Source organism: Heptranchias perlo, chromosome 5 (assembly GCF_035084215.1).
Source record: "Heptranchias perlo isolate sHepPer1 chromosome 5, sHepPer1.hap1, whole genome shotgun sequence".
NCBI lineage: Eukaryota > Metazoa > Chordata > Chondrichthyes > Hexanchiformes > Hexanchidae > Heptranchias > Heptranchias perlo.
Window position 1 is genome coordinate 127,767,105 of NC_090329.1, and position 26,281 is coordinate 127,793,385.

The 26,281-nt window shown below is 44.6% G+C and overlaps 1 protein-coding gene across 1 annotated transcript in view; it reads right to left on the reverse strand.

Annotated features, from left to right (window-relative positions):
• Positions 1-6,513: 6,513 nt before the first annotated feature.
• lin9 (lin-9 DREAM MuvB core complex component) overlaps positions 6,514-26,281 on the reverse strand; it is a 41,304-nt gene continuing 21,536 nt past the window's right edge. Inside the window, exons 10-14 of the mRNA XM_067985188.1 lie at positions 23,666-23,746; positions 18,974-19,099; positions 17,289-17,471; positions 12,032-12,129; positions 6,514-8,497 (exon numbers count right to left, since the gene is read on the reverse strand). Of these exons, the coding sequence (XP_067841289.1) occupies positions 8,392-8,497; positions 12,032-12,129; positions 17,289-17,471; positions 18,974-19,099; positions 23,666-23,746 (594 nt within the window). The 3' untranslated portion in view covers positions 6,514-8,391. The remainder of the gene's footprint in view (positions 8,498-12,031; positions 12,130-17,288; positions 17,472-18,973; positions 19,100-23,665; positions 23,747-26,281) is intronic.

Consider the following 26,281-nt stretch of genomic DNA (forward strand, 5'->3'; position numbering starts at 1 on the left):
GAGACACATTTTCAATACACATTTGAGGGCTAATGTCGTTTTAAATCCCCTCTAGATGTGACGAGCCTATAACTAACTGTTAATCTAAACCAGCTATTTAGTATCATCTACAAACTTGACACTGTTCCTCTAGTCCTATATCCAAATCATTGATATACACGGTGAAATGAAGTGGTCCCAGAACTGAACCCTGTGGGACCCCACTTCCAACTACACTCAAAAATTGCCCTTTTTGCTTTCTCCATTTTTACAAAGAATTACATGGAATCTTCAGCACAGAAACGGGCCATTCGGCCCAACTGGTTGATGCCAGCATTTATGCTCCACATGAGCCTCTTCCCACCTCTCTTCATCTAACCCTATTAGCATATCCTTCTATTTCCTTTCTCCCTCATGTGTTTATATAGCTTCCCCTTAAATGCATCTACGCTATTCACCTCAACTACTCCTTGTGGTTGTGAGTTCCACATTCTAAACAATCTCTGGATAAAGAAGTTTTCCTGAATTCCATATTGGATTTATTAGTGACTATCTTGTATTTATGACCTCTAGTTTTTGTCTCCTCAACAAGTGGAAACATCTTCTCTACGTCTACTCTATCAAACCCTTTCATATTCTTAAAGACCTTTATCAGGTCACCCCTCAGTCTTCTCTTCTAGAGAAAAGAGTCCCAGCCTGTTCAGCCTTTGAACCAATGTTTTAATCCAGTTAGTTATCCTCCCCCAATCTTCCCTAGTAATCTGGTACCTCGTCAATGGCCTTCTCAAAGTCCATGTACATTACCTCGCCTGCACATCCCCCAAACATCACCAATCTATCCTAATGTTGACATTATCCCTGCTTCGATCAGTAATGATGTGGAGATGCCGGTGATGGACTGGGGTTGACAATTGTAAACAATTTTACAACACCAAGTTATAGTCCAGCAATTTTATTTTAAATTCACATGCTTTCGGAGGCTACCTCCTTCCTCAGGTGAACGATGTGAAAACGAGGTGAACGATCAGTAACACCACAAGACCATTCCATGCCTCACAGCCCCCTGTGTAAAATAGTTTCTCCTGCTCTCTGTCTAAACCTCTTACATTTAATCTTATAGTTATGTCCCCTCATTTTAGTGAACCAACAACAGGGTGTGCTATTCCCTATACTATATGCAGGGTGTGTTATTCACTATAATATGCACAGGGTGTGCTATACTCTATAATGTATACAGGGTGTGTTATTCACCGTAATATATACAGGGTGTGTTATTCACTGTAATATATACAGGGTGTGTTATTCTCTATAATATATACAGAGTGTGTTATTCACTTTAATATATACAGGGTGTAATATTCAATATAATATATACAGAGTGTATTATTTGCTATAATATATACAGGGTGTGTTATTCTCTATAATATATATAGAGTGTGTTATTCTGTCTAATATATACAGGGTGTGTTATTCACTATAATATATACAGGGTGTGATATTCACTATAATATATACAGGGTGTGTTATTCACTATAATATATAGAGGGTGTGTTATTCTCTATAATATATACAGGGTGTGTTATTCACTATAATATATACAGGGTGTGTTATTCTCTATAATATATACAGGGTGTGTTATTCATTGTAATATATACAGGGTGTGTTAGTCTCTATAATATATACAGGGTGTGTTATTCATTGTAAAAAATACAGGGTGTGTTAGTCTCTATAATATATACAGGGTGTGTTAGTCTCTATAATATATACAGGGTGTGATATTCGCTATAATATATACAGGGTGTAATATTCAATATAATATATACAGAGTGTATTATTCGCTATAATATATACAGGGTGTGTTATTCACTATAATATATACAGGGCGTGTTATTCACTATAATATATACAGGGTGTGTTATTCGCTATAATATATACAGGGTGTGTTATTCTCTATAATATATACAGGGTGTGTTATTCACTGTAATATATACAGGGTGTGTTATTCTCTATAATATATACAGGGTGTGTTATTTGCTATAATATATACAGGGTGTGTTATTCTGTCTAATATATGCAGGGTGTGTAATTCACTATAATATATACAGGGTGTGATATTCACTATAATATATAGTGTGTTATTCTCTATAATATATACAGAGTGTGTTATTCACTATAATATATACAGGGTGTGATATTCACTGTAATATATAGAGGGTGTATTATTTTCTATAATATATACAGAGTGTGTTATTCACTATAATATATACAGGGTGTGTTATTCTCTAATATATACAGAGTGTGTTATTCACTATAATATATACAGGGTGTATTATTTTCTATAATATACACAGGGTGTGTTATTCACTATAATATATATAGGGTGTGTTATTCTCTATAATATATACAGGGTGTTGTATTCAATATAGTATATACAGGGTGTGTTATTCTCTAATATATACAGGGTGTTATATTCAATATAGTATATACAGCGTGTGTTATTCTCTATAATATACACAGCGTGTGTTATTCTCTATAACATATACACGGTGTGTTATTCTATATAATGTAATATGTGTATGTATCAGTACGAGGGCCTGAGGGACCAGTACCTGGGATGGTTACACCAGTATCATGACTGGAGAGTCTGGTCTATCCTCAGGTAAATATGATGTGGAGATGCCGGTGATGGACTGGGGTGGATAAATGTAAGGAGTCTTACAACACCAGGTTATAGTCCAACAGCTTTATTTGAAATCAATTTGTTTGATTTCAAATAAAGCTGTTGGACTATAACCTGGTGTTGTAAGACTCCTTACTCAGGTAAATAGTAAATGTAAACAGAGCCTTTTACTTTTAATGTGGTGTCAATCTTCTCGTCTCTGAGCGAGTGTCAAAATTTGTAGATGATACTAAATAGCTGGTTTACATTAACAGTTATCGGCTCGTCACATCTAGAGGGGATTTAGAACAACATCAGCTCTTAAACGTGTATTCAAAATATCTCTTCCGTCTGTGAGAGAGAATCCCTTTCTGTCTCACTGAAAGGAACCTGATTAAAATATTTTTGCTATTTGGAGAAGATGGGAGATCAGAGCATCTGGTGGGGAAAAAGTCAAATGTTCGAGTGACTGAGTGTGGGGGACTCAGAGAATTCTGCTCTACCTGTGGTGTGGGTAGCACTCTCGCCTCTGCGTCAGACGGTTGTGGGTTCAAGTCCCACTCCAGAGACTGGAGCACAAATTCTAAGCTAAGTAGTGAGGGAGCGCTGCACTGTCGGGTGAGACATTAAGCCAAGGCCCCATCTGCCCTCTCAGGTGGGTGTAAAAGATCCCATGACACTATTCAAAGAAGGGCAAGAGAGTTCTCCCTGGTGTCCTGGCCAGTATTTATCTCTCAATATCACTAAAACAGATCATCTGGTCATTACCACATTGCTGTTTGTGGGATCTTGCTGTGCACAAATTGGCTGCTGCCTTTCCTACATTACATCGGTGACTACACTTCAAAAAGCATTCCCAGTTTTTCAATTACCCCCTCCCCCACAAATCTGTTTAAAACAGCTGGGAGTCGGACCACGATTCACCATTTGGAAAGTACCTTGTCTATTCTCTGCGGTGAGCTGGCTTCTATTCCCACACTTCTCCCAAGCCCAGGGACAGGTGGAGGCCATTCAGCCCTTCGAGCCTGCTCCGCCATTCAATTAGATCATGGCTGATCTGTATCTTAACTTCATTTAACCGCCTTGGTTCCATAACCCTTAATACCCTTACCCTTACCCTACAAAAATCTATCAATCTCAGTTTTGAAATTTTTAATTGACCCCCAGTCTCAGCTTTTTTGGGGGGGTGGGGGAAAAAAAGAGTTCCAGATTTCCTCTACCCTTTGTGTGAAAAAGTGCGTCCTGACATTACCCCTGAACGGCCTAGCTCTAATTTTATTATACCCCCTTGTTCTGGACTCTCCCACCAGAAGAAATAATTTCTCTCTATTTACCCTATCAACTGCTTTAAGCATCTTAAAACACCTCAATCAGATCACCCCTTAATCTTCTATATTCAAGGAAACACAAGCCTAGTCTGTGTAACCTGTCCTCATAATTTAACCCTTTTAGCCCCGGACATGTTGGTGACATTCTTTGCCGCAACCAAATACCCAGGTATTGATTGTCAAGAGAGATTAGCCAAGCTGATCAGTCTAGGACACAGGTAATTTCCCTTCTGTTCATTTACGCTCGTCGGGTTGGTTGATCTGATTGCATTAGGCACTGTTTGCACAAGTCCTTTCCCCTTCCTCCAAACTGGAATAAAAAAGCTTTCAGAGAGTGCTTATCTACTTCCTTTTCTTTTTGTTCCAACCTGTCTGTACCAAGTTCTCCTCATTTAAATTTGTCGTCGGGTCTCCATATGCCAAGCTGGGCCCCACTGCTGATTGCAGAGAGGTCCAGACTGCCTGCACAGTGAGAAAAGACTGGCATTTATGTCACGCCTTTCATGACTCAGGATGTCCCAAAGCACTTTACAGCCAATGAAATACTTTTGAAGTGTAGTCACCGTTGTAATGTAGGCAATGCGGCTGCCAATTTGCACACAGCAAGATCCCATAAACAGCAAAGTGATAATGACCAATGTTTTTGGTTGAGGAATAAATATTGATCAGGACACCGGGGAGAACACCCCTGCACTTCTTCAAAATAGTGCCCTGGCATCCTTTACGTCCACCTGAGGGGGCAGACGGGGTCTTGGTTTAACGTCTCATCTGAAAGAAGGCACCTCAGACAGTGCAGCACTCCCTCAGTACTGCACTGGGAGTGTCAGCCTGGCTTATGTGCTCAAGTCTCTGGTGTGGAGATGCCGGTGATGGACTGGGGTGTACAAATGTAAGGAATCTTACAACACCAGGTTATAGTCCAACAGTTTTATTTGAAAATCACAAGCTTTCGGAGATTATCTTCTTCGTCAGGTGGGTGACCTGACGAAGGAGATAATCTCCAAAAGCTTGTGATTTTCAAATAAAACTGTTGGACTATAACCTGGTGTCGTAAGATTCCTTACAAGTCTCTGGAGTGGGATTTGAACCCAAAACCTTCAGAGACAAGAGTGCTACCCACTGAGCCACAGATGATGCACATTATAACGAGCACTGGGCTACCCTACCTTGGCTGTCATGTCCTCCATCTTCAAACAAGTCCACTGTTGCCTTTGCCTGAGGCTCCCACATACAAACTTCCAGCACAGGATGCTGGATCGCAGGTGCCCCCCTTCCCTCACCCACCCCTAAGGCTGCCAATTGTACCACCCGCACAGCTGCCCAGTCAACAGTACATACCAGGTAATCGAATCAGGGACCATGTTGGCTCTGCATGGTTCAGAGATGGTGACTGTTCTTCAGAGTCATTGGGGAATGGCTCTGTATCTCTGCAACAAGTCAGATCCCAGTGCCCCCTAGTCTCCACATTTATGCTGCAACAGGGAAAATATCGCTGTGCAGAGACCTTACTGGCTATGGATACCACCCCACCCCCCACACCAGTACAGGAGGGTGGTCCACACAAGCCAGTGAGGAGAAAACCACATTGCTGACCAGTATGAGGAGGGTCAGCACTGGAGCAGAGCAAGAAGGGACGGTGAACACTGGCTGCTTTGCCTCCGGAGTGAGTACACCCACCTCACAAGGCAGCACCCCGTTTACACTAATCCCCACGTGCTCTACACCCTGTATCTCATTAATCAGAGCTGTTACACTTTAAGGAAACCACTACCACCTTGGGGGAGCAACTCTGTGCACCTCTGCCCCCCCTTCCAATTTTCTGTTTGGCGCTGGTCCCTCCTATAGTAGGGAGTATCAACTTGGCTTGGGTGGGTTCAAGCCCCACTCCAGGGACTTTGAGTGCATAATCTAGACCGACACTCCAATCTCGCACTGAGCAAGTGCCGCATTGTTAGAGGCGCTGTCTTTCGAGTGAGACGTTAAATGGGCTGTCAGCCTGCTCGGGTGGATGGTCAAGATCCTGTGGCATTATTCAAAGAGGACCATCACGCTCTCCTGCACCCTCCTCAATTATCACCGCCAAAGCAAAGAGATTAAATTCATCTCATTGTGGACAAAATAGCTACTGCGTTTCCCTACATAACAGTGACTGCTGTGCAAACAGTAATTCACTTAGGATTGCAGTCGATGGGAGAACGATGTAGCGCTTTAACACAAAAGCACTGTAATGAAGTGCCGCCGAAGCAGAAAGACACATCTTCAGTATAAAGTGTCTAGCGGTTTTGCCTGTGCACAATTATGACGAGAGCAAAAAGGAGAGAGAGAGAGAAAGAGAATACAAGTGAAAGCAGAAAGTGAGATACAAGAGTGCAAGTGAGAGAGATTGGAGAAGTGTCAGATGTTAGTGAGAAAGACAATGTGAGAGGAGAAGAGAAGGAGAAAAAAGGCAAGATGTCAAGTGCAAGAAAATAATGCTCCAGTCTGAGATAGAAGAAAAAGGCCCATTTTAATTATATATTATCTTTATTTATAAATATTTAAAGCTGCTTTCAATTTTATACACCATACAAAAGGTAACATATCTGAAAAGGCAGTACTACATACACTAATTCTGATTTAATTACAACGGTATATAGAACTATCTGGTTGAAATTCCAAGAAATTTTGAAAGAGTGCAAGGGGAAGATGATTCTATTTACACTGAAAAGTAGGAAGGGAGAAAGAAAAACAGAGGCACCAAAACTAACAAAAGACACAGACTTTATAAAAAAAAACCTTTTCAACCGTAACCAAGTATAAAACTTGTTAAAGTTTGAAAATAAATGAACTTTTTTTTTGCTTTTTTTAAAACATTAAAAAAAGTCACCTCAGTTTTCCCCCCCAGCTTCTCTTAATGATCAAAAAAGGGTTATTTGATGGAGTTCCCCTAAACTTACTCTTCAAATTGGAAATTTATTAAAGATTCGAAACTTTACAGTAATCTACATTAAAATGGAAACATTTCATTATCCACTCATTACAATATAAACATTTAAACACACTTTTTAAAAAAAAATTAACTTGACCAACTTTCACATGACAGGCTTGTTCCCCTGCATCACTTGCATCGACAGTCCTTTCATCCAAAGAGAGGCAGGTGTGGGGTGGGAGGGGAAAAGATGGGCAATTTGGGTCGAGAACGCGAGGACAGCCCTATGTGCAAATGACGATCATCACATTAAAGTGTTTGTTTGTGTGTGTTGGATGGGGGGAGGGAGGGAGGAAGGAAAAAAAGGAGAGGGAAGAGTGTGTTTCCCAGATGTATGAAGTTTAGACATTATTCAACATGTGCTACCAATCTCCCCACCCACCCACCCCACCACAAAGGCACGGACTCCTCAGAGGTACAGGTCCTCAGGCAGCGACCTCTGGAGGCCAATATTCACACGCGAATGGGACTGTCACCGTTGGAAGTGTGAGTGCGGAGAGGGAGACTCACAGCTGAGCCCAATCCTGTTCCTACCCAACCTACTTCACACGCTTCGCTAGACGGCCAATTACAGCCCCCTCCCCCCCATTGTCCTGTCGCTGACTCGGCGCAGACCGGCAAATCGAACTTGGGATCTTCCTGGTCTGTCCCGGACACAGGAGGGAGACTGGAGCTTTGAAGAGTGGGGGGAATCTCCAGGCATCTTATTACGTCCTCTCTCTCTCTCTCTCCCCCCTTGTCTCCATTCACCCACTCGCCTTTGAACGGCACCTCACTTGAGAAGCTGTGGCACTCCCTCCCCACTAGCGGTGGCAATCTGCTCGGCCAACACGAGGGCCTCCTGTGTCTGGGTAACAGCGGATATAACAGGACTCGCATCGCTCCTCAAAACCAGAGAACGCTATCTGGTGGTGGTGCTACTACAACAACTAAACCGTTTGATTTTGGGGGGGGGGGGGGGGGGGCGAAAAAGGGGGAAAGAGAAACTCACTATAAAAAAGGAGAGGTAGGAGAGGAATATTTGAGCACCACGAAACTCCAGGACTTGAAAATGCAACCAGTGCATCAGGAGTCACTGTCACGACATATCTTTTTATTTTGTTTTTTTAAAAAAAAACTATTTACATTTTTACATAATTCAGCTCGAGATCGGTCACACGAGTCGATTCGATATCTACCTCAGTTTACAGTTAATATTTACAGTTAGAGAAAGCATGAGTAATAAACCTTTAAATGACAAAACATACAAAAATAAATCCGATTCCTGAAAAACTCAGGGTGCTGCGCTACATATTTAATGAAAAAAGTACAGAGAAAGAGCACGGAAATCTCTCTCTCTCTCTCTCTCGTGTGTTTTGCTTCTTTTTATTGTTTTAAAAAAAACCTCTCCTGCCATTCGTGGGGCGAGCTCACAGCTGACCCTCGCGACTGTCCGGATGGGGGTTGACAGTGATTCTTCAGTCCCTGTTGGTGTTGTTGGCGGTGAAGGCATGGAGGTTTCCCATCTGGCTGAGGCCGCTCTGGATGTGGGCGACGTGGATTTCTACGTTGTTTTGGAAGCAGCTATAGAAGCAATAACTTGCATTTATATAGTGCTTTTAATGCAGTAAAACATCCCCAAGGCACTTCACAGGAGCTTAATCAGACAAAAATTGACAGCCAGCCAAAAAAAGGAGACATTACGACAGGTGATCAAAAGCTTGGTCAGAGAGATAGGTTTTAAGGAGGGTCTTAAAAGGAGGAGAGAGAGAGGTGGAGAGGTTTAGGGAGGGGATTCCAGAGCTTAAGGCCTAGGCAGCTGAAGGCACGGCCGCCAATGGTGGAGCAAAGTAAGTTGGGGATGGGCAAGAAGCAAGAATTGGAGGAGCGCAGAGATCTCGGAGGGTTGTAGGAGGCTACAGAGATAGGGAGGGGGTGAGGCCATGGAGCGATTTGAAAACCAGGATAGGAATTTTAAATTTGAGGCATTCCTGGACCGAGTGCCAACGTAGGTCAGTAGCACAGGGGTGATGGGTGAATGGGACTTGGTGCGAGTTAGGATATGGGCCGAAGAATTTTGGATGAGCTCAAGTTTACAGAGGATGGACGATGGGAGGCTGGCCAGGAGAGCACTGGAATAGTTGAGTCTAGATGAGGGTTTCAGCAGCGGATAGGATGAGGCAGAGGCAGAGACAGGCGATATTACTGAGGCGGAAGTAGGCAGTCTTTGTGATGGAGCAGCAATCAAAAGCTTGGTCAAAGAGGTAAGTTTTAAGCAGCAGCTTAAAGGAGGAGAGTGAGATAGAGAGATGGAGAGGTTGAGTCTGGTTCAGCCAGACACACTAGCTAGGGAGGGGGAACAGAGTTTGTGGCAGGGGCTGAAGACAATGGCTTTGATCTTCCCAGTGTTTCTAGAGGAAATTATGGCTCATCCAAGACTGGATGTCGGACAAGCAGTCTGACAACACAAAGGCAGTGGAGGGGTTGAGAGAAGTGAAGGTGAGGTAGAGCTGGGTGTCGTCAGCATACACGTAGACTCTGACTTTGTGTTTTCGGATGAAGTCGCTGAGAGGCATCATGTAGATGAGAACTAGGAGAGGGCCAAGAATAGATCCTCGGGGGACTCCAGAGGTAACAGTGCAGGATCGGGTAGAGAAACCATTGCAGGTGATTCTCTGTCTACGACTGGCTAGATAGGAGTGGAACCAGGCGAGGGCAGTCCCACCCAGCTGGAGGACGGAGGAGAGGTGTTGGAGGAGGATGGTGTGGTCAACAGTGTCAAAGGCTGCAGACAGGTCGAGAAGGGTGAGGAGGGAAAGTTTACCATGGTCACAGTCACATAGGGTGTCATTTGTGACTTTGATTAGGGCCGTTTCAGTGCTGTGGAAACCAGATGGGAGAGGTTCAAACATGGAGTTACAGGAAAGATGGGCTCGGATTTGGGAGGCGACAAAGAGGAGATCGGAGCAAAACTAGAGAAAGGTACGAGTTTCCGGGTGGGGCAGGCTGGATCCTTAGGCGAAGTTTGGCTTGGTGGGCTAAGAGAACGGATGGTCTCAATCTTAGTGACAAAAAGGTCCATTAGCTTCTCGCGCTTGTTGTTGGAGGGAGGGAGGGTGGTTTAATGAGATGGTTGGTAATGGAGAAAAGCAGCCAGGGGTTATCTTTGCATTCCAGGATGATCTTGGAGTAGTGAGCACAATAAAATCTGGTCAGAGCCCTGCACTTCCTCACTTCAATACTGGGCCACATTTATCGAGAGAGAGAGAAAAAGGAAATTATTAAAACAGGTTAACTCGCACTATGCAAAACGGCTCTTTTTATGAACAGCACAGAAGGAGGCCATTTAGCCCATTGTACCTCTCCCATTCCACCACACACATTTACATTTTTATTTTTTCAATTTTACCCACTTCCCTTTTAAAACCAGTTATGGGTTCTGCTTCCAATGTTCTGCTTCCAATGTTTCTGGTGGGATGCTCCACGTCGTAACAACTCAAATAAAAAACAAATTCTCCCTTAACCTCTGCCCTTTGATCTTTAGGCAATCTTAAATTTGCCGTCCAGTTACTAACTCACCGACTGGTGGACAGAGTTTGAACACCATCAGATCTCCTTAGCCTAAAGCAGCAAGACAGGGCTTACTCGAATACATCAGGTACCCTCCTATTAACGGTGCCAGTAGCTGGGCTGTATGGACCAGGAAGGTCTCCGGTTCGCTCCCACGCTGTGCTGAATTAGCTGATCTCAGACCAGGTGGTGATAAGGGCACTGTACAGTCGGGCTCAGTGCCAGTGTTAAGGGAGCTGCCCGGAGCTGAACACAGTACTCTGGGTGTGGTCTAACCGGGGCTTTGTGTAGCTGTAGTATAACTTCTACCCCTTGTATTCTAGTCCTCTAGATATAAAGGCCAGCATTCCATTAGCCTTTTTGATTATTTTCTGTACCTGTCCATGACATTTTAATGTTCTATATACTTGGACCCCCAAGACTCCTTGGACCTCCACTATTTCGAGCTTTTCACCATTTAGAAAGTACTTTGATCTATCCTTTTTTAGGTCCAAGGTGGATAACCTCACACTTGCCTGCACTGAAATTCATTTCCCACAGTTTAGCCCATTCACTTAATCTATTAATATCTCTAATTTTATGCTTCCATCTACACTACTTATGATGCTGCCTTTGTGTCAAGATGCTTTTAGTCAATCCCACTGCACTCTGGCCACCTTACTCAAAGTCACCAACATCACACGGGACTGCGACTGAGACGTGCGAATCCCCCCCCTTTGCTCGTAGAAAGAGCGGACCTTTCCAATCCGCTCCACTGAGTAATCCATTTCCACGGCACTGCTCTCTCCTGGTCCTTTTCCCATCTGTCTCAATCCAGTCAGTCAATGAATCGCCTCTAATAGTTTCATGCACGGCCATCTCAAAAGCAGTGGCATTCAAATCCTTCCACAGATCAGATTCTCAGTGCTACTTATACTGGAGCTGCTCCTAATACCACTCTCCAAAGTGCACTGCAACTGAATGCATCCGACATATTATAGACAAGCTACCAGTGTCCCAGACCCTTCCAGCCCATTTCTATACCGTACCTGTTTAGGACCCATGCACCCACCCCCCTCCTCACCTCCAAGGTTTGACTGCTGCAGGCTTCACTTCTTCTTTAGATCCCTGCTTTTTCTTGGCACGGGCGCGATGGGCTGAATGGCCTCCTTCTGTGTTGTAATAATCCTATGACTCTCGTGAAAGGGAATGACCTGTGCTGGGGTGTAGTTTCATGATGGGATTCCCTTCACTGCCATGCCCAGGTAGGTGGTCCTCGTTTACACATCAGGCTGTGGAACTGTGAGCAGCATCTCAAGTAAATCCTTGCCCAACACCCACCTTTTCCAGCCAGGGGTCTCGATAACCATTGGGCACAGGAATGGGGGCTGAATTTTCCCCAATCCTGATCCAGGGGTGTAAAGACCGTCTGACGCTCCCACCGTTGATGCTGCTGAGATCACCTAACTCCGTGCAGTCTGGGGATTGGACCTTGGACCTTGCTGAGTCGTATGGCTCAGCAACGACTGGGTGAAACTGTTGATTTTGGGGATCCCACATTCCACCTACCTGATATTAGAAGCATCTATAGAGCTCTTGATGTCATTCAAAGAGTCCGTCAATGACTTGAATTCAAAAGAGTTTAAGTCCCCTTCTTCTGCCAGACACTGGAGGGAGGAAAGATAAATGAGTTTAGTTCTAAAAAAACGTTTAATACTTGAAATCGGAAATAAAAAGTGCAAGTGACATTAGTTCTAGAACAATGTCAAGGAATGAGAGAAGGCGGGCCAGCTCATCAAAACACAATCCTTCAGTTCTGCTTCTTCACACCTCTGCCCATTCAAACATTTTAGAACAGAGATCAAACGTCAAATGAGTGTAACTTTCCTCAGACTGAAACGCACCAAGTGGAGTGAAATTTATTCAATTGGGCATTAGGAGTAAAATTGAAAACCTCATCTGTTTAAAGCCAGCTGAAACCTGGCTTAGCACCATGTGGAAGATAGACTTGCATTTATATAGCAGCCTTGACCGATGTCCCAAAGCACTTTACAGCCAATGAAGTATTTTTGAAGTGTAGTCAACAGTGACTACACTTCAAAAATAATGTAGGAAACATTAGGAACCATGTGGCGCAATGAAAGCAACTTGGGGGGGGGGGAAAAGAGAGGAGGGCAAGAGGAGGCGGCGAGAGGGAGCAAGGGGAAATTTGCTAATTGCAGCCACAGCATATGGCGTGCTACCAATGCCTTTTCTGATCTTTGCCTTGAAAAGCATGCAAGTGCAGCCTGGCGATCATTCTAGAATTTATATCTCCTGAGACAGTACAGCTGCTCAAAGTCCATTTTGACTGCTGACTGGAGTCTACAGCTCTCTGTTAGATTGGGGGTGGGGGGGTGGTGAAGAAGAAAAAAAGAGTAACTTTGAATGGTCAGTCACACCCAGGCAGTGCCCCGTGCCTCCTGACGGGCAGTATTGAAGATCTAGGAGCAGGGTCATACTCCGCGCATTGTAGAACTAGGAAGGCTAGGTGGACCCACAAAATCAGGGGGAACAATCCCCCATTTCTACAGCAACTGAGCTACACAGGCCAGGAAGGTCTCTGGTTCGACCTTCGGTCTGGGCTCTCTTAGCTGATCTCAGCTGGGGTGTGAAGGGAGAGCTACCACAATAACTGGGATGGATTTCTTGAGCAGTATGTAACTGATCCTACAAGGGGGCAGGCAACCTTGGACCTGGTCCTGTGTAATGAGCCAGGATTAATTAATAATGTCCTAGTTAAGGATCCCCTTGAAATGAGTGACCATAACATGGTTACATTCCATATCCAATTAGAGGGTGAGAAGATTGGTTCTCAAACAAGCGTACTGAGCTTGAATAAAGGAGACTATGATGGTATGAGAGCGGAATTAATTAAAGTGGACTGGGAAAATAGATTAAAGGGTAAGACGGTACATGAGCAGTGGTGTTCATTTAAGGAGTTATTTTACAACTTTCAAAAAATATATATTCCACTGAGGAAAAAAGGGTGTAAAAGAAATGACAGCCATCCGTGGCTAAGTAAAGAAATTAAGGATAGTATCTGACTAAAAACAAGGACATATAAGGTAGCCAAACTTAATGGATGAATAGAAGATTGGGAAGTCTTCAAAAGACAGCAAAAAGTAACTAAAGGATTGATTAAGAAAGGGAAGATAGATTATGAAAATAAATTAGCAAAAAGTATAAAAACAGATAGCAAGAGTTTCTATAGTTATATAAAAAGAAAAAAGGGTGGCTAAGGCAAACGTAGGTCCCTTAGAGGATGAGACCAGGAAATTAATGGTGGGAAACATGGAGATGGCAAAAATGCTGAACAAATATTTTGTTTCAGTCTTTACGGTAGAGGACACTAAGAATATCCCAATACTGGACAAACAGGGGGGCCTCTTGGGGGGGGGGGGGTGGAGAAGCTAAATACGATAAAAATCATCAAGGAATTGGTACTCAGTAAATTAATGGGACTCAAGGCAGATAAATCCCCTGGACCTGATGGCTTACATCCGAGGGTCTTGAGGGAAGTGGCAGTAGGGATTGTGGATGCTTTGGTAGTAATTTTCCAAAATTCTCTGGACTCGGCAAAGGTCCCGGAAGATTGGAAAACTGCTAATGTAACACCCTTATTTAAAAAGGGTAGCAGGCAGAAGGCTGGAAATTATAGACCAGTTAGCCTAACATCTGTGGTGGGTAAAATTTTGGAGTCTATTATTAAGGAGACAGTAGCAAAACATTTGGATAAACATAATTTAATAGGACAAAGTCAGCATGGCTTTACGAAGGGGAAGTCATGTCTGACAAATTTGCTTGAGTTCTTTGAGGACATAACATACAGGGTGGATAAAGGGGAACCAGTGGACGTAGTGTATTTAGACTTCCAGAAGGCATTCGACAAGGTGCCACATAAAAGATTATTGCTCAAGATAAAGAATCACTGGATTGGGGGTAATATTCTGGCATGGGTGGAGGATTGGTTATCTAACAGGAAGCAGAGAGTTGCGATAAATGGTTCATTCTCGGACTGGCAACCAGTAGCCAGTGGTGTTCCGCAGGGGTCGGTGCTGGGTCCCCAACTCTTTACAATCTATATTAACGATTTGGAGGAGGGGACCGAGTGTAACATATCAAAGTTTGCAGATGATACAAAGATGGGAGGGAAAGTAGAGAGTGAGGAGGACATAAAAAACCTACAAGGGGATTTGGACAGGCTGGGTGAGTGGGCGGAGATTTGGCAGATGCAATACAATATTGGAAAATGTGAGGTTATGCACTTTGGCAGGAAAAATCAGAGAGCAAGTTATTATCTTAATGGCGAGAAACTGGAAAGTACTGCAGTACAAAGGGATCTGGGGGTCCTAGTGCAAGAAAATCAAAAAGTTAGCATGCAGGTGCAGGTGATCAAGAAGGCCAACGGAATGTTGGCTTTTATTGCTAGGGGGATAGAATATAAAAACAGGGAGGTATTGCTGCAGTTATATAAGGTATTAGTAAGACCGCACCTGGAATACTGCATACAATTTTGGTGCCCATACTTAAGAAAAGACATACTTGCTCTCGAGGCAGTACAAAGAAGGTTCACTCGATTAATCCCGGGGATGAGGGGGTGGACATATGAGGAGAGGTTGAGTAGATTGGGACTCTACTCATTGGAGTTCAGAAGAATGAGAGGCGACCTTATTGAAACATATAAGATTGTGAAGGGGCTTGATCAGGTAGATGCGGTAAGGATGTTCCCAAGGATGGGTGAAACTAGAACTAGGGGGCATAATCTTAGAATAAGGGGCTGCTCTTTCAAAACTGAGATGAGGAGAAACTTCTTCACTCAGAGGGTGGTAGGTCTGTGGAATTTGCTGTCCCAGGAAGCTACATCATTAAATAAATTTAAAACAGAAATAGACAGTTTCCTAGAAGTAAAGGGAATTGGGGAAATTGGACATGAATTTAGATTTGAGGTTAGGATCAGATCAGCCATGATCTTATTGAATGGCGGAGCAGGCTCGAGGGGCCGATTGGCCTACTCCTGCTCCTATTTCTTATGTTCTTATAAGCCTCAGACCCACTGAGTCAAGGAGGGGAAAAGCAGCCTGGGTTCCTGCCACTGCTGGGATATGTGGGTGTGGGGACAGGACTGGGCTCAGCTGTAACGTGGCCCTACGATGAGATAGTCTGCTGACACTCTCGGGCAAAGCTCGTACATGAAGAATAGCCATTTGGATGAGGTACCGGAGAGAAACCCTTGGCACTTGTACCTTCAGGAGGGGAAGAAATAAGATTAGCCAAAAAAATCAGTGGGATAATTTATATTAACCAGCAATGTATGTGAAACACTGGAGTATGTTGAGTGAGCTGACTGATCAGTAAGATGAAATAAAAATAGAAAAATTTAGAAGAAAAAGAACAAACTTGCATTTATATAGCACCTTTCACAATCTCAGGATGTCCCAAAGCGCTTTACACTCAATGAAGTATTTTTGAAGTGTAGTCACTGTTGTAATGTAGGAAACATGACAGACAATATGCACACAGCAAGATCCCACAAACAGCAATGTGATAATGACCAGATTGGTTTTAGTGATGTTAGGGACCCAGGAGGCCATGTGGTAAGCCTGATTTAATGGGATGTTTGGTCATTTTACATATGTCAGGCAGTACCTGTTACCAGTAGGGCTGGATCTTTGGGCACGACCAGGACTGTGCCACTCGCCACCACAGCCCCTCTACCGCTACTCTGGGGGTTCCAGCTGTGCAGGCTGACAGGGCTGTGGTTTAATTTAACCTACCCTCCTTTTATTACAGGATGAGACTGTGTGCTGCTTCACAAACAGAATCCCAGTTGAGGTCAGATAGCATTTGTTCCAGGTGCCTCTTCAGGCTGCTATTGATGCATTTGTATTTTCGGGGCACGTAGAAATAAAGATTCCTCCTGATCTCAATGAGTTTTGTTGTGGATTCACACTTGTAAACATCTGACGAAAGACATACATCATCCTTAGAACGTCAAGGCAAATGCTCAGCCCCACAGCCTCCCATCAGAAACAACTGGGTATATCGGGAATGTACTGAAAGGGTGGTAGAAGTAGATTCAATAGTAACTTTGAAAAGGGAATTGAATAAATACATGACGAGGAAAAATTGCAGGGCTACGGGGAAAGAGCAGGGGAATGGGACTAATTGAATAGCTCTTTCAAAGAGCCAGCACAGACACGATGGGCCGAACGGTCTCCTCCTGCGCTCTATCATTCTATGAATGTGGAATGTGCAAGCTCATAACATTGGTACCAAACTAATGAGCAGGATTCTTGTTGAGTTATTTCAGCCCCCACCCCCCCACAAATACCTGGACCGTGAGCAACATCGGGGAGAGGTGGTGGGCGGGGGGGAACGACCAACAGTTAGCACAAATTTTAGATCAGTTTTTGAATTCTCAGGATGTGAGAGACGCTGACGAGGCCCATTCCTAGTGACCTGATGGCATGACTGGGTGACTTGCTAGGCTACAAAGGACATTAAAGAATTGACCACATAGCACAAGACGAGTAACTTGTAGGCCATACCAGATACGGATGGCAGGGTCCTTTCCCTGAAGGACATTACTGAGCCAGTTTACACAACAATCCGGCAGCTTTCAATGTAAATTTTCATCTGGTGATGAACCACAAATGATCAGATTGTTAAATTCAGTTTCACAACTTGCCAAGGCTGGACGTGAGATCACGACCGTTAGGTTGCTAGCCCCGGTACCATAATCGACACACCACTGCAGCTGGGAACTGCCAAACACAGCACTTACTTTTATCTGTAGAAGCACTGCCGTCAGCCTGGCTATTAGGTCGGTGAGGTTTTCATTTCTAACACTGGCCTGCCCGGTTTGCGAAGTGTTTGCCTGCCGTACAAGCTCGTGAGCCTCCTCCTCACACCTCCTGCGCATGTCTGTTGGCTGATCCATGGGCTGCAAACCCTGGTCAGGAGCAAGCTGTCGGTTTCAAGATAACACAAAAGGCAAGATTAACAACCGATCCAAATACCTCAGCCACTGCACATTAAAAAATCACCTGAATTCAGGCTGGTACCGAGAGGGGAAGCAACATGAAGCCAGTCGAGACAACAACTTGCATTTATATAGCACCTTTAACGTAGTAAAACGTCCCAAGGCTCTTCATTGGAGCGATTATCAAACAAAATTTGACACTGATCCACATAAAGGAGGTAATAGAACAGGCGACCAAAAGCTTGGTCAAAGATATGCTTTTAAGATGCTCCTTAAAACCTAAGGGAGAGGTGGAGAGGTTTAGGGAGGGAATTCCAGAGCTTAGGGCCTAACCAACTGAAGGCACAACACCAATGGTGGAGTGATTAAAATCAGGGATGCCGCAAGAAGCCAGAATTGGAGTGCAGAGATCTCGGAGGGTTGTGAGGCTGGAAGAGGCTACAGAGATAGGGAGGGGAGAGGCCATGGAGGGATTTGAAAACAAGGATGAGATTTTTAAAATCACGTTCCCAGACCGGGAGCCAATGTCGGTCAGCGAGAACAGGGGTGATGGGTGACTGGGACTTGGTGAGAGTTAGGATGTGGGCAGCAGAGTTTTGGGTGAGCTGAAGTTTCACACAGATACAGGCCGCGAGACATACACATAGCAAGCGAGCATCAGTGTACGCAGTGCTGCGGTACAGAGGGATCTGGGTGTCCTCGTACATGAAACACAAAAAGTCAACATACAGGGGCAGCAGGTAATCCGGAAGGCAAACGGAATATTGGCCTTTATTTCTAGGGGGATGGAGTACAAAAGCAGGGAAGTCATGCTACAACTGTACAGGGTGCTGGTGAGACCACACCTGGAGTACTGCGTACAGTTCTGGTGCCCTTATTTAAGGAAGGACATACTTGCATTGGAGGCAGTTCAGAGAAGGTTCACTAGGTTGATTCCGGGTATGGAAGGGTTGTCTTATGAGGAAAGATTGAACAGGTTGGATCTATACTCATTGGAGTTTAGAAGAATGAGAGGAGATCTTATTGAAACATACAAGATGCTGAGAGGACTCGATAGGGTAGATGCTGAGAGGATGTTACCCCTCATGGGGGAATCTAAAACTAGGGGGCAGAGTCTCAGAATAAGGGGTCACCCGTTTAAGATGGAAATGAGGAGGAATTTCTTCACCCAGAGGGTCGTGAATCTTTGGAATTCTTTACCCCAAAAGGCTGTGAAGGCTGAGTCATTGAATACATTCAAGGCTGAGTTAGACAAATTTTTGATCAAGGGAGTCAAAGGATATGGGGAAAAGGCAGGAAAGTGGAGTCGAGGTCATTAAATGGCGGAGCAGGCTCGAAGGGCCGAATGGCCTACTCCTATCTCTTATGCTGTTATGGTTATGAAGGAGGAAATGTGGGAGAGGGGGTGTGGGCAGGAGCCACAGTGACATTATGAGAGTGCGACAGTCCAGAGCCAGACAGTCAGAGACAATATGAAGAACACTTACCTCATAACAATACTGCTGGACTTTGTTTAGAACCTTGTTCAGGTCTTTGTTCAGCTGCTCCAGTTCTAAAACAATTGTCGCATATCGTTTCTGAAAGTCTATTCCAATGGAGGCTGAATACGATTTCTGAGGGAGTGAAAAAGTAGTCAGTCATTTCTCTACCTTAACAGGCCTGATACTGTGCTTCAAATCTCTGCTGAAGGGGTGGGGACAAGAAAGGGACCAGGCTTGTATTCCCTTGAATATAGAAGATTGAGGGGTGATCTAATTGATGTCTTTCGGATGATTAAAGCATTTGATAGAGACGCTCTGTCTACCCTATTTCCTCGGTGGGAGAGCCAGAACAAGGGGGCATAACCCTAAAATTAGAGCTAGGCCGCTCAGGGGTGATGTCAGGAAGCACTTCTTCACACAAAGGGGAGTGGAAATCTGGAACTCCACCCCCCCCCCCCCACCTCCAAAATGCTGTTGAGACTGGGAGTCAATTGAAACTTTCAAAACTAAGATTGATAGATTTGTGTTAGGCAAGGGGCTAAAGGGTTACGGAACCAAGGCGGGTAAATGGAGTTAAGATACAGATCAGCCATGATCTAACTGAATGGCGGAACAGGCTTGAGGGGCTGAATGGCCTCTTCCCTCACATACATAGGAGCAGGAGGAGAAAAATCCACCATTTGCAGGAATAATTACTGAACATTCCTTCCTCAACCATCACCACCAAAAGGGAACAGACTAACTGGTTATCAATCTGTGTTTGTGGATTGTTGAAGAATGGCCATCATACTCGGCTACAACAGTCACTGCACTTTAAAGGTTAATTCATTATGAAAGGAAAGACTTGCATTTCATAGAATCAGAACACAGAAGGAAGCCAATCGGCCCATCGTGCCTGTGCCAGCTCTTTCAAAGAGCTATCCGATTAGTCTCACTTCTCTCACTCTTCCCCCATAGCCCTGCAAATTTCTTTTCAAGTATTTATCCAATTCCCTTTTGAAAGTTACTATTGAATCTGCTTCCACCACCCTTTCAGGCAGTACATAATAATTGTGTGTGTAAAAAAATGTCTTCTCCCCCCTCTGGTTCTTTTACCAATTACCTTAAATCTGTGTCCTCTGGTTACCGACCCTCCTGCCAGTGGAAACAGTTTCTCCTTATTTACTCTATCAAAACCCTTCATGATTTTGAACACAAACATTTATATAGGGCCTCATCAGGTCTCAGTTCAAATTGCTTCACATACAATAGGTTATTTTTGAAGTGCAGTGACTTACGTAGCCAAATACACTGTTCCCATAAACAGCAATTACATGAATCACCAATTAATCAATTGGGTTTTTTGTGTGGTGTTGGTTTTGGGAAAAATATTGGTTTGGAGAACTGGAGAACGCCCCATTTGTCTCTGAAGGGTGCTATGGGAACTTTATTGTAACCATGGACTACCTCTGGACCTCAGATTAATGTTTTCATCAGAAGGTTGGCACCTCCAACAGCACAGCACTCCCTCAGTAAAGCACTGAAGGGTCAGCCTGGATTATTCACTCAAGGCCTGGTGAGAGGTTCAACCTTAGTCTTCTGACCCAGAGCCATGACTGCCATCCACTCGTGCTTGGACACGATGCAACGCTACATAAATACAAGCATCCTTTAACACACTCGCTATCTGTACATCCCAGTGTCTGCAATAAGCAAATGGCTAAAGCTAATGGGGAAGGGAGGTGTTAGATTGCTGGAAAGTATTTTAAAATTACTAAATTGGCACAGCTCTTCAACAGCAGCATCCTTTACCATTCAAAGGGAATTCTCCCCGGTGTCCTGGCCAACATTTATCCCTCAACCAACGATCGGGTCATTCTCACATTGCTGTGTGCAAATTGACAGCCATGTTTCCTACATTATAACAGTGACTACACTTCAAAAAAGGTACTTCATTAATTGTAAAGCGCTTTGGGACGTCCTGAGGTTGGGAAAGGCGCTTTATAAATGCAAGTCTATCTTTCAAACGAACACAAGAGTTCAGCTCCGTGTGACTGCCTTGCATAGATACGCTCCACAGTCAGACCACCTCCAGCTTCTCTTCCCAGTCCTGCACAATCATCTCCCGAATCCCCCAAAGATCAGTCCTTTGTCCCCCCCCTCAGCAACATCATCCACAGACACAAGGTCCGCTTCCACTCAGTTCCGCCTCTCCACTGCCTCCCAATCGCTCCACTGCTTATCTAACATCTTGGATAAGTCGCAATGTCCTCCAGCTCAACAGAGGGAAGGCCAAAATAATGTTTCCCGCCACAAACTCCGCTCCTTTGCTACTGACTCCCAACTCCCTCCCCAGGCACCGTCTCAGGATGAACCAGCCGATTCTCAACCTCACCATTCTGTTCAATCTTGGGCAGAGTGTTTCGGGCCCCATATCCTTTCCATCACAAAGACCGCCTACTTCCATCTCAACATTGCCCACCTCAGCCTCTTCACCAATGAAACCTGATACTTTCATCATCTCCAGACTTCATTACCCCAATGCTCTACTTGCTCCTCCATAAACTCAGTCAAACTCCTGTCTTGCACAGAGCCCTCCCCCCTCCCAGAACATTCAAAAGCCTACACTGACCTACATTGGTTTTCACCCTTTTATGCCATAAATTTAAAATCCTTATCTGTAAATCCCTCCACTGTTTCGCTTTCCATCCATGCAATCTCCTCCAGCCTTAAATCCCACCCCACCCCCCGGAACACTGTTCCTGTCGCAGGCCTTTTGGCCACTACACCTGCCACCTCATCCCTTAGCCCCACTATTGATAGCCACGTCCATTCTCTGGAACTCCCTCCCTAACTCCCTTTAAACGCCTCCTTTAAAAAACCTCCTGAAAACACATCTCTTCAACCAAGGTTTTGGTGATCCCCTCCCCCAAAATCTCGATATCCATTTTCCACACGTCTACCTGGCTATATCTCAATGGCTTTTCCGGGATGTTTGCATGCTCCAACTCATAGCACTTAACAAGCAAGAACCTGGATTTATATAGTGCCTTGGGATGCTTTTATTACATTAGAGGTGATAGATGTCTTTCAGAAAATAACATTTAGGAATACAGTACATGAGTAATTTGAGACATGACATGTGGTAAGTGTAGGGGGCTCGGGAGGAACAGGTAACTTTGGACCTCTGGTTCCCAGAGCTCTCCATCACTGGGGATTTTCCTCACCTCATGTCTGGGTCTGTTGTAGACTAATTGATGGAGATTGATTGCTGTGATTAGTCAACAACTCCATTATCGTCGTAATCATGCGACTACCAGGGCGGTAGAAAGCGAACTAGATGGACCTTGCCGACAAGTTGTTGCTCCACTCTTGAATTATGTGTACTAGAATGAATATATTGACCGATAGCCGCCGCACAGCAGGACACGGTGGAACCGAAAGCTACAATATAATAACCGCATGGTTCTTTTCAAGTCTCAGTTCACGTCTTTATATGTGGCCACTGTACCTTCTCCAATAGCCAGGCAACCAAATTTGCTGGCCTGTATCGATGGCCAGAAAACATGACAAATAAAATTAGTGTTGGTAAATCAAATTAGTGCTGGTGCAGTCAGGGGATGCCGGGGCCTCAAAGCCTCTGGCCATCATGACATTGATAGATGTTGGAGTTAAAATGGGAATGGCAGGGGAAACTGTTAGTAGACAGGCTTCAGTCACATCACTGCTCAGTAGAATCAGCACAGGAGGCGGCCATTCTGCCCATTGCACCTATTCTGGCTTTTTGAAAGAACTATCTGATTAGTCCTTTTCCCCTTAACCTTTTAATTTTTCTTTTTCAAAATATTTATCCACTTCCCTTTTAAAAGTTATTATGGACTCTATTTCCACGGCTGTTTCTGGTAGGGCATTCCATGTCTGCGTAAAAATACAATTTATCCTAACCTCCCCCTTTGCGTACTTGGGGCTCCCAAGCCTTGGCTCTGCCAACCTAAGCTCCCTGGGGTTGAGTAAGTGGGAGGGGTCCCTATGGGGAGAAAGAGTCTGCACTCCACATCAGGCAGACATAACCCCTTCAGGTGGGTGTGGATTTTTTAGTAGCTTGGAGACACTAAGACAGCGATGGGTTTCTATACGTGTCAAACGCCTGGCTGACCCAATAAAAACAAGGTTTTCCTGGTGTCCTGGCCAACATTCCTCCCTGAACCAGATTAACTGGTCATTCATCTTTGTAGAACATAACTGCCCAGGATAATTGCCACTTTTGCTAACACAACAGTCACTGGACTTAAAAGTGCTTCACAGAATTTCTTTTAGGAACATAGGAACAGGAGCAGGCCATTTAGCCCCTTGAGCCTGTTCCACCATTCAATGAGATTGTGGCTGATCTGATTCCTACCTCCATTTACCTGCCTTGGCTCCATTTCCCTTAATACCCTTGGTTAGCAAAAATCTATCGATCTCAGATTTAAAATTATTAATTGAGCTAGCATCTACTGCTTTTTGTGGGAGAGTGTTCCACACCACTTCTATCACCCTTTGCGTGAAGACGTGTTTCCTAACTTTTGAGACTTTTCGATGCGACAAAGCACTATATAAAAAGGGCAAATATTGCCCATCGATCTCTGGGTGGACAACCTTTGGAGAAAACAACCGTTAATCACCACTAAAGCAAGCAATTTACTTAAAACCAGAAGTGAAAAGGAAAAGATCCTTTACCAGTTTCTCTGCTTCCGTGTTCATTTCTTTTAACTGTTTGATGTGTTCCTTCTTGATCATGAGAATTTTTGATAATCTTGTCTAAAAGGGGGAAGACGACAAAGGTATCAGGAATTCACACAACGGCGAAGAGTCACTTGCTGTGGCTGCACAGGGCACTGAAATTGCTTTCTTTACCACGTAAGTCACTGCTCACAATGAGGGCAAGTAACTTGTCACAAGGAATGGGTTGTGCAATATTAACAGCAAAATGTGCTACATGCAGCAAGTGGAGAAATTCGCAGGGTGTCACGCTGTGACAAAAATCACTTGCACTGCACATGATGCTGTGGTCTGGACCTCTGTTCCTGGGCCCCTCAGTGTTGTCTTTTCCTCTGCTGAAGGTAACAACTCATGCCAGGGCACTGTTCCATGAGCACTGGGAGCCCTCTAGTACCTGACCCAAGTGGCCAATTTTTCCATAAGAAAGCGCCTAAAAAGGGAGGGTCAGCAGGTTAGTCAAACCCAGGCCTGTCTCATCGAGCATCCATTTATCATTATACCATGTGCTAATCTCCTTTAGATCCCACCCTTAACCATCTCTTTTCCAGTGAATTTTTAAGCCTCTCTCCATAACTATAATCTCTTAACCCTGGTATCATTCTAGTGAATCTGTTCTCTGCCCTTTCCATGGTTCCAATATCCTTTCCACAACAGGGTGCCCAGAAATGTACACAATATTCCAACTGCAGCCTAATTATGGTCTTCAAATTTCTAAAATTGAATTGTTTGTAATATAAATATTTATGGAGAGTGAGCGAGTGTACTCGAGCGCGAAAAACAGCACATGCGCAAGACAAGACGCACACCCTTCCTGCCACGATTACACTGTTTTCCTTTGGGCAGCTGATCAGGTCTTTCAGTACTTAGGACTGGGGGGGGGGGGGGTCCCAGAATGTGTCAATATTTGCAGGGGGATTCCCCCCCTCCCCTGAAATCTGTGAAAACCATTGCATTATACAGATTGAAAGTCAGCTATTAAACCTGCATCTCCCACCATGCTATGCAGCAAAACAGAGCACTACACTGTAAAATTTTGGTGAAATCTTGATTATTTCCCATCAACCCCCAATACCTTGATAGTTGCTAGGGTGGGCGCTTCACAGGTGCTGACCATCTTCCAGCCTTTATCCCTGAGCCTTGGCTCAGTGCAGACAAGATATTAGATGGCACCACCCAGTCGTTTGTACACACACACACACTTTTTGTTGCTAATTTTTTCTCCTTTCCTGAAGGCGTCCACTCTCGTTGGGCTAAGCTGTCCTCTGCTGTTGTACCAATGTGGTCATTCTTCATGCCAGAGCTGGGACAACAAACGACGGAAGGCTATTCTACCCAGAAGGCATAACAGCCAAACACGTCCTCACTGGGCACCCCCGCAGGCGGACTTTCCAGCGCTGGATAGCGACGAGAAATGGAAACCCGGCCGATTTTCCCTTCCCTAATCCAGGAGCACTGAGGTGAATTGCAATGGTACATCTGCTGCCCAGTAGAGACCAAATAACTCAGGATGGACTGGGATACACAACCTTTCCCTAGCCACCGACTCCATCCTTCCCCCTGCCTGAGGCTGAATCAGACCGTTCACAACCTTGGCGTTCTATTTGACCCAGAGATGAGCTTCCGACCACATATCCACTCCATCACCAAGTCTGCCTACTTCCACCTCCGTGACATCGCCCGTCTCCGCCCTTGCCTCAGCTCATCTGCTGCTGAAACCCTCACGCAGCCCTTTGTTACCTCTAGACTCAACTATTCCAATGCTCTCCTGGCCGGTCTCCTATCTTTCACCCTCCTTAAACTTGAGCTCATACAAAATTCTGCTGCCTGTAGCCTAACTTGCACCAAGTCCTGTTCACCCATCACCCCTGTGCTCACTGACCTACACTGGCTCCCGGTCCAGGAATGCCTCGATTTTAAAATTCTCATCAGTGTTCAAATCCCTCCATGGCCTCGCCCCTCCCTATCTGTAACCTCCTCTAGACCTACAACCCTCCGAGATCTCTGCGCTCCTCCAATTCTTGTCTCTTGCGAGTCCCTGATTTTAAATCGCTCCACCATTGGCGGTCGTGCCTTCAAGCTGTCTAGGCCCTAAACTCTGGAATTCCTTCCCTAAGCCCCTCTGCCTCACTCCCCTCAATGTTCTTTAAAACCTACCTCTTTGGCCAAGCTTTTGGTCACCTGTCCTAATATCTCCTTACGTGGCTTGGTGTCAAATTTTGTTTAATAACTGAAGTGCCTTGGGACATTTTATTACGTTAAAGGTGCTATATAAATGCAAGTTGTTGTAGTATGACTCGGTTATATATGTTGCCTTTGCCGCTCAGACATTGATTAAGTCCTGTCTGAAGCATCAATAGGCAAGCTTTGGACAGGAAATTAAATGCAAGTTGGGCAAGGGAATTAATGTGGAGCAACCTCTGGTAAATTTCTACACTTAGAATGATACAGCACAGAAGGAGGCCATTCAGCCCATCATGCCTGTGCCGGCTCTTTGAAAGAGCTGTCCAATTAGTCCTACTCCTCTGTTCTTTCTCCATTGCCCTGCAGAATTTGCCCTTTCAAGTATTTATCCAA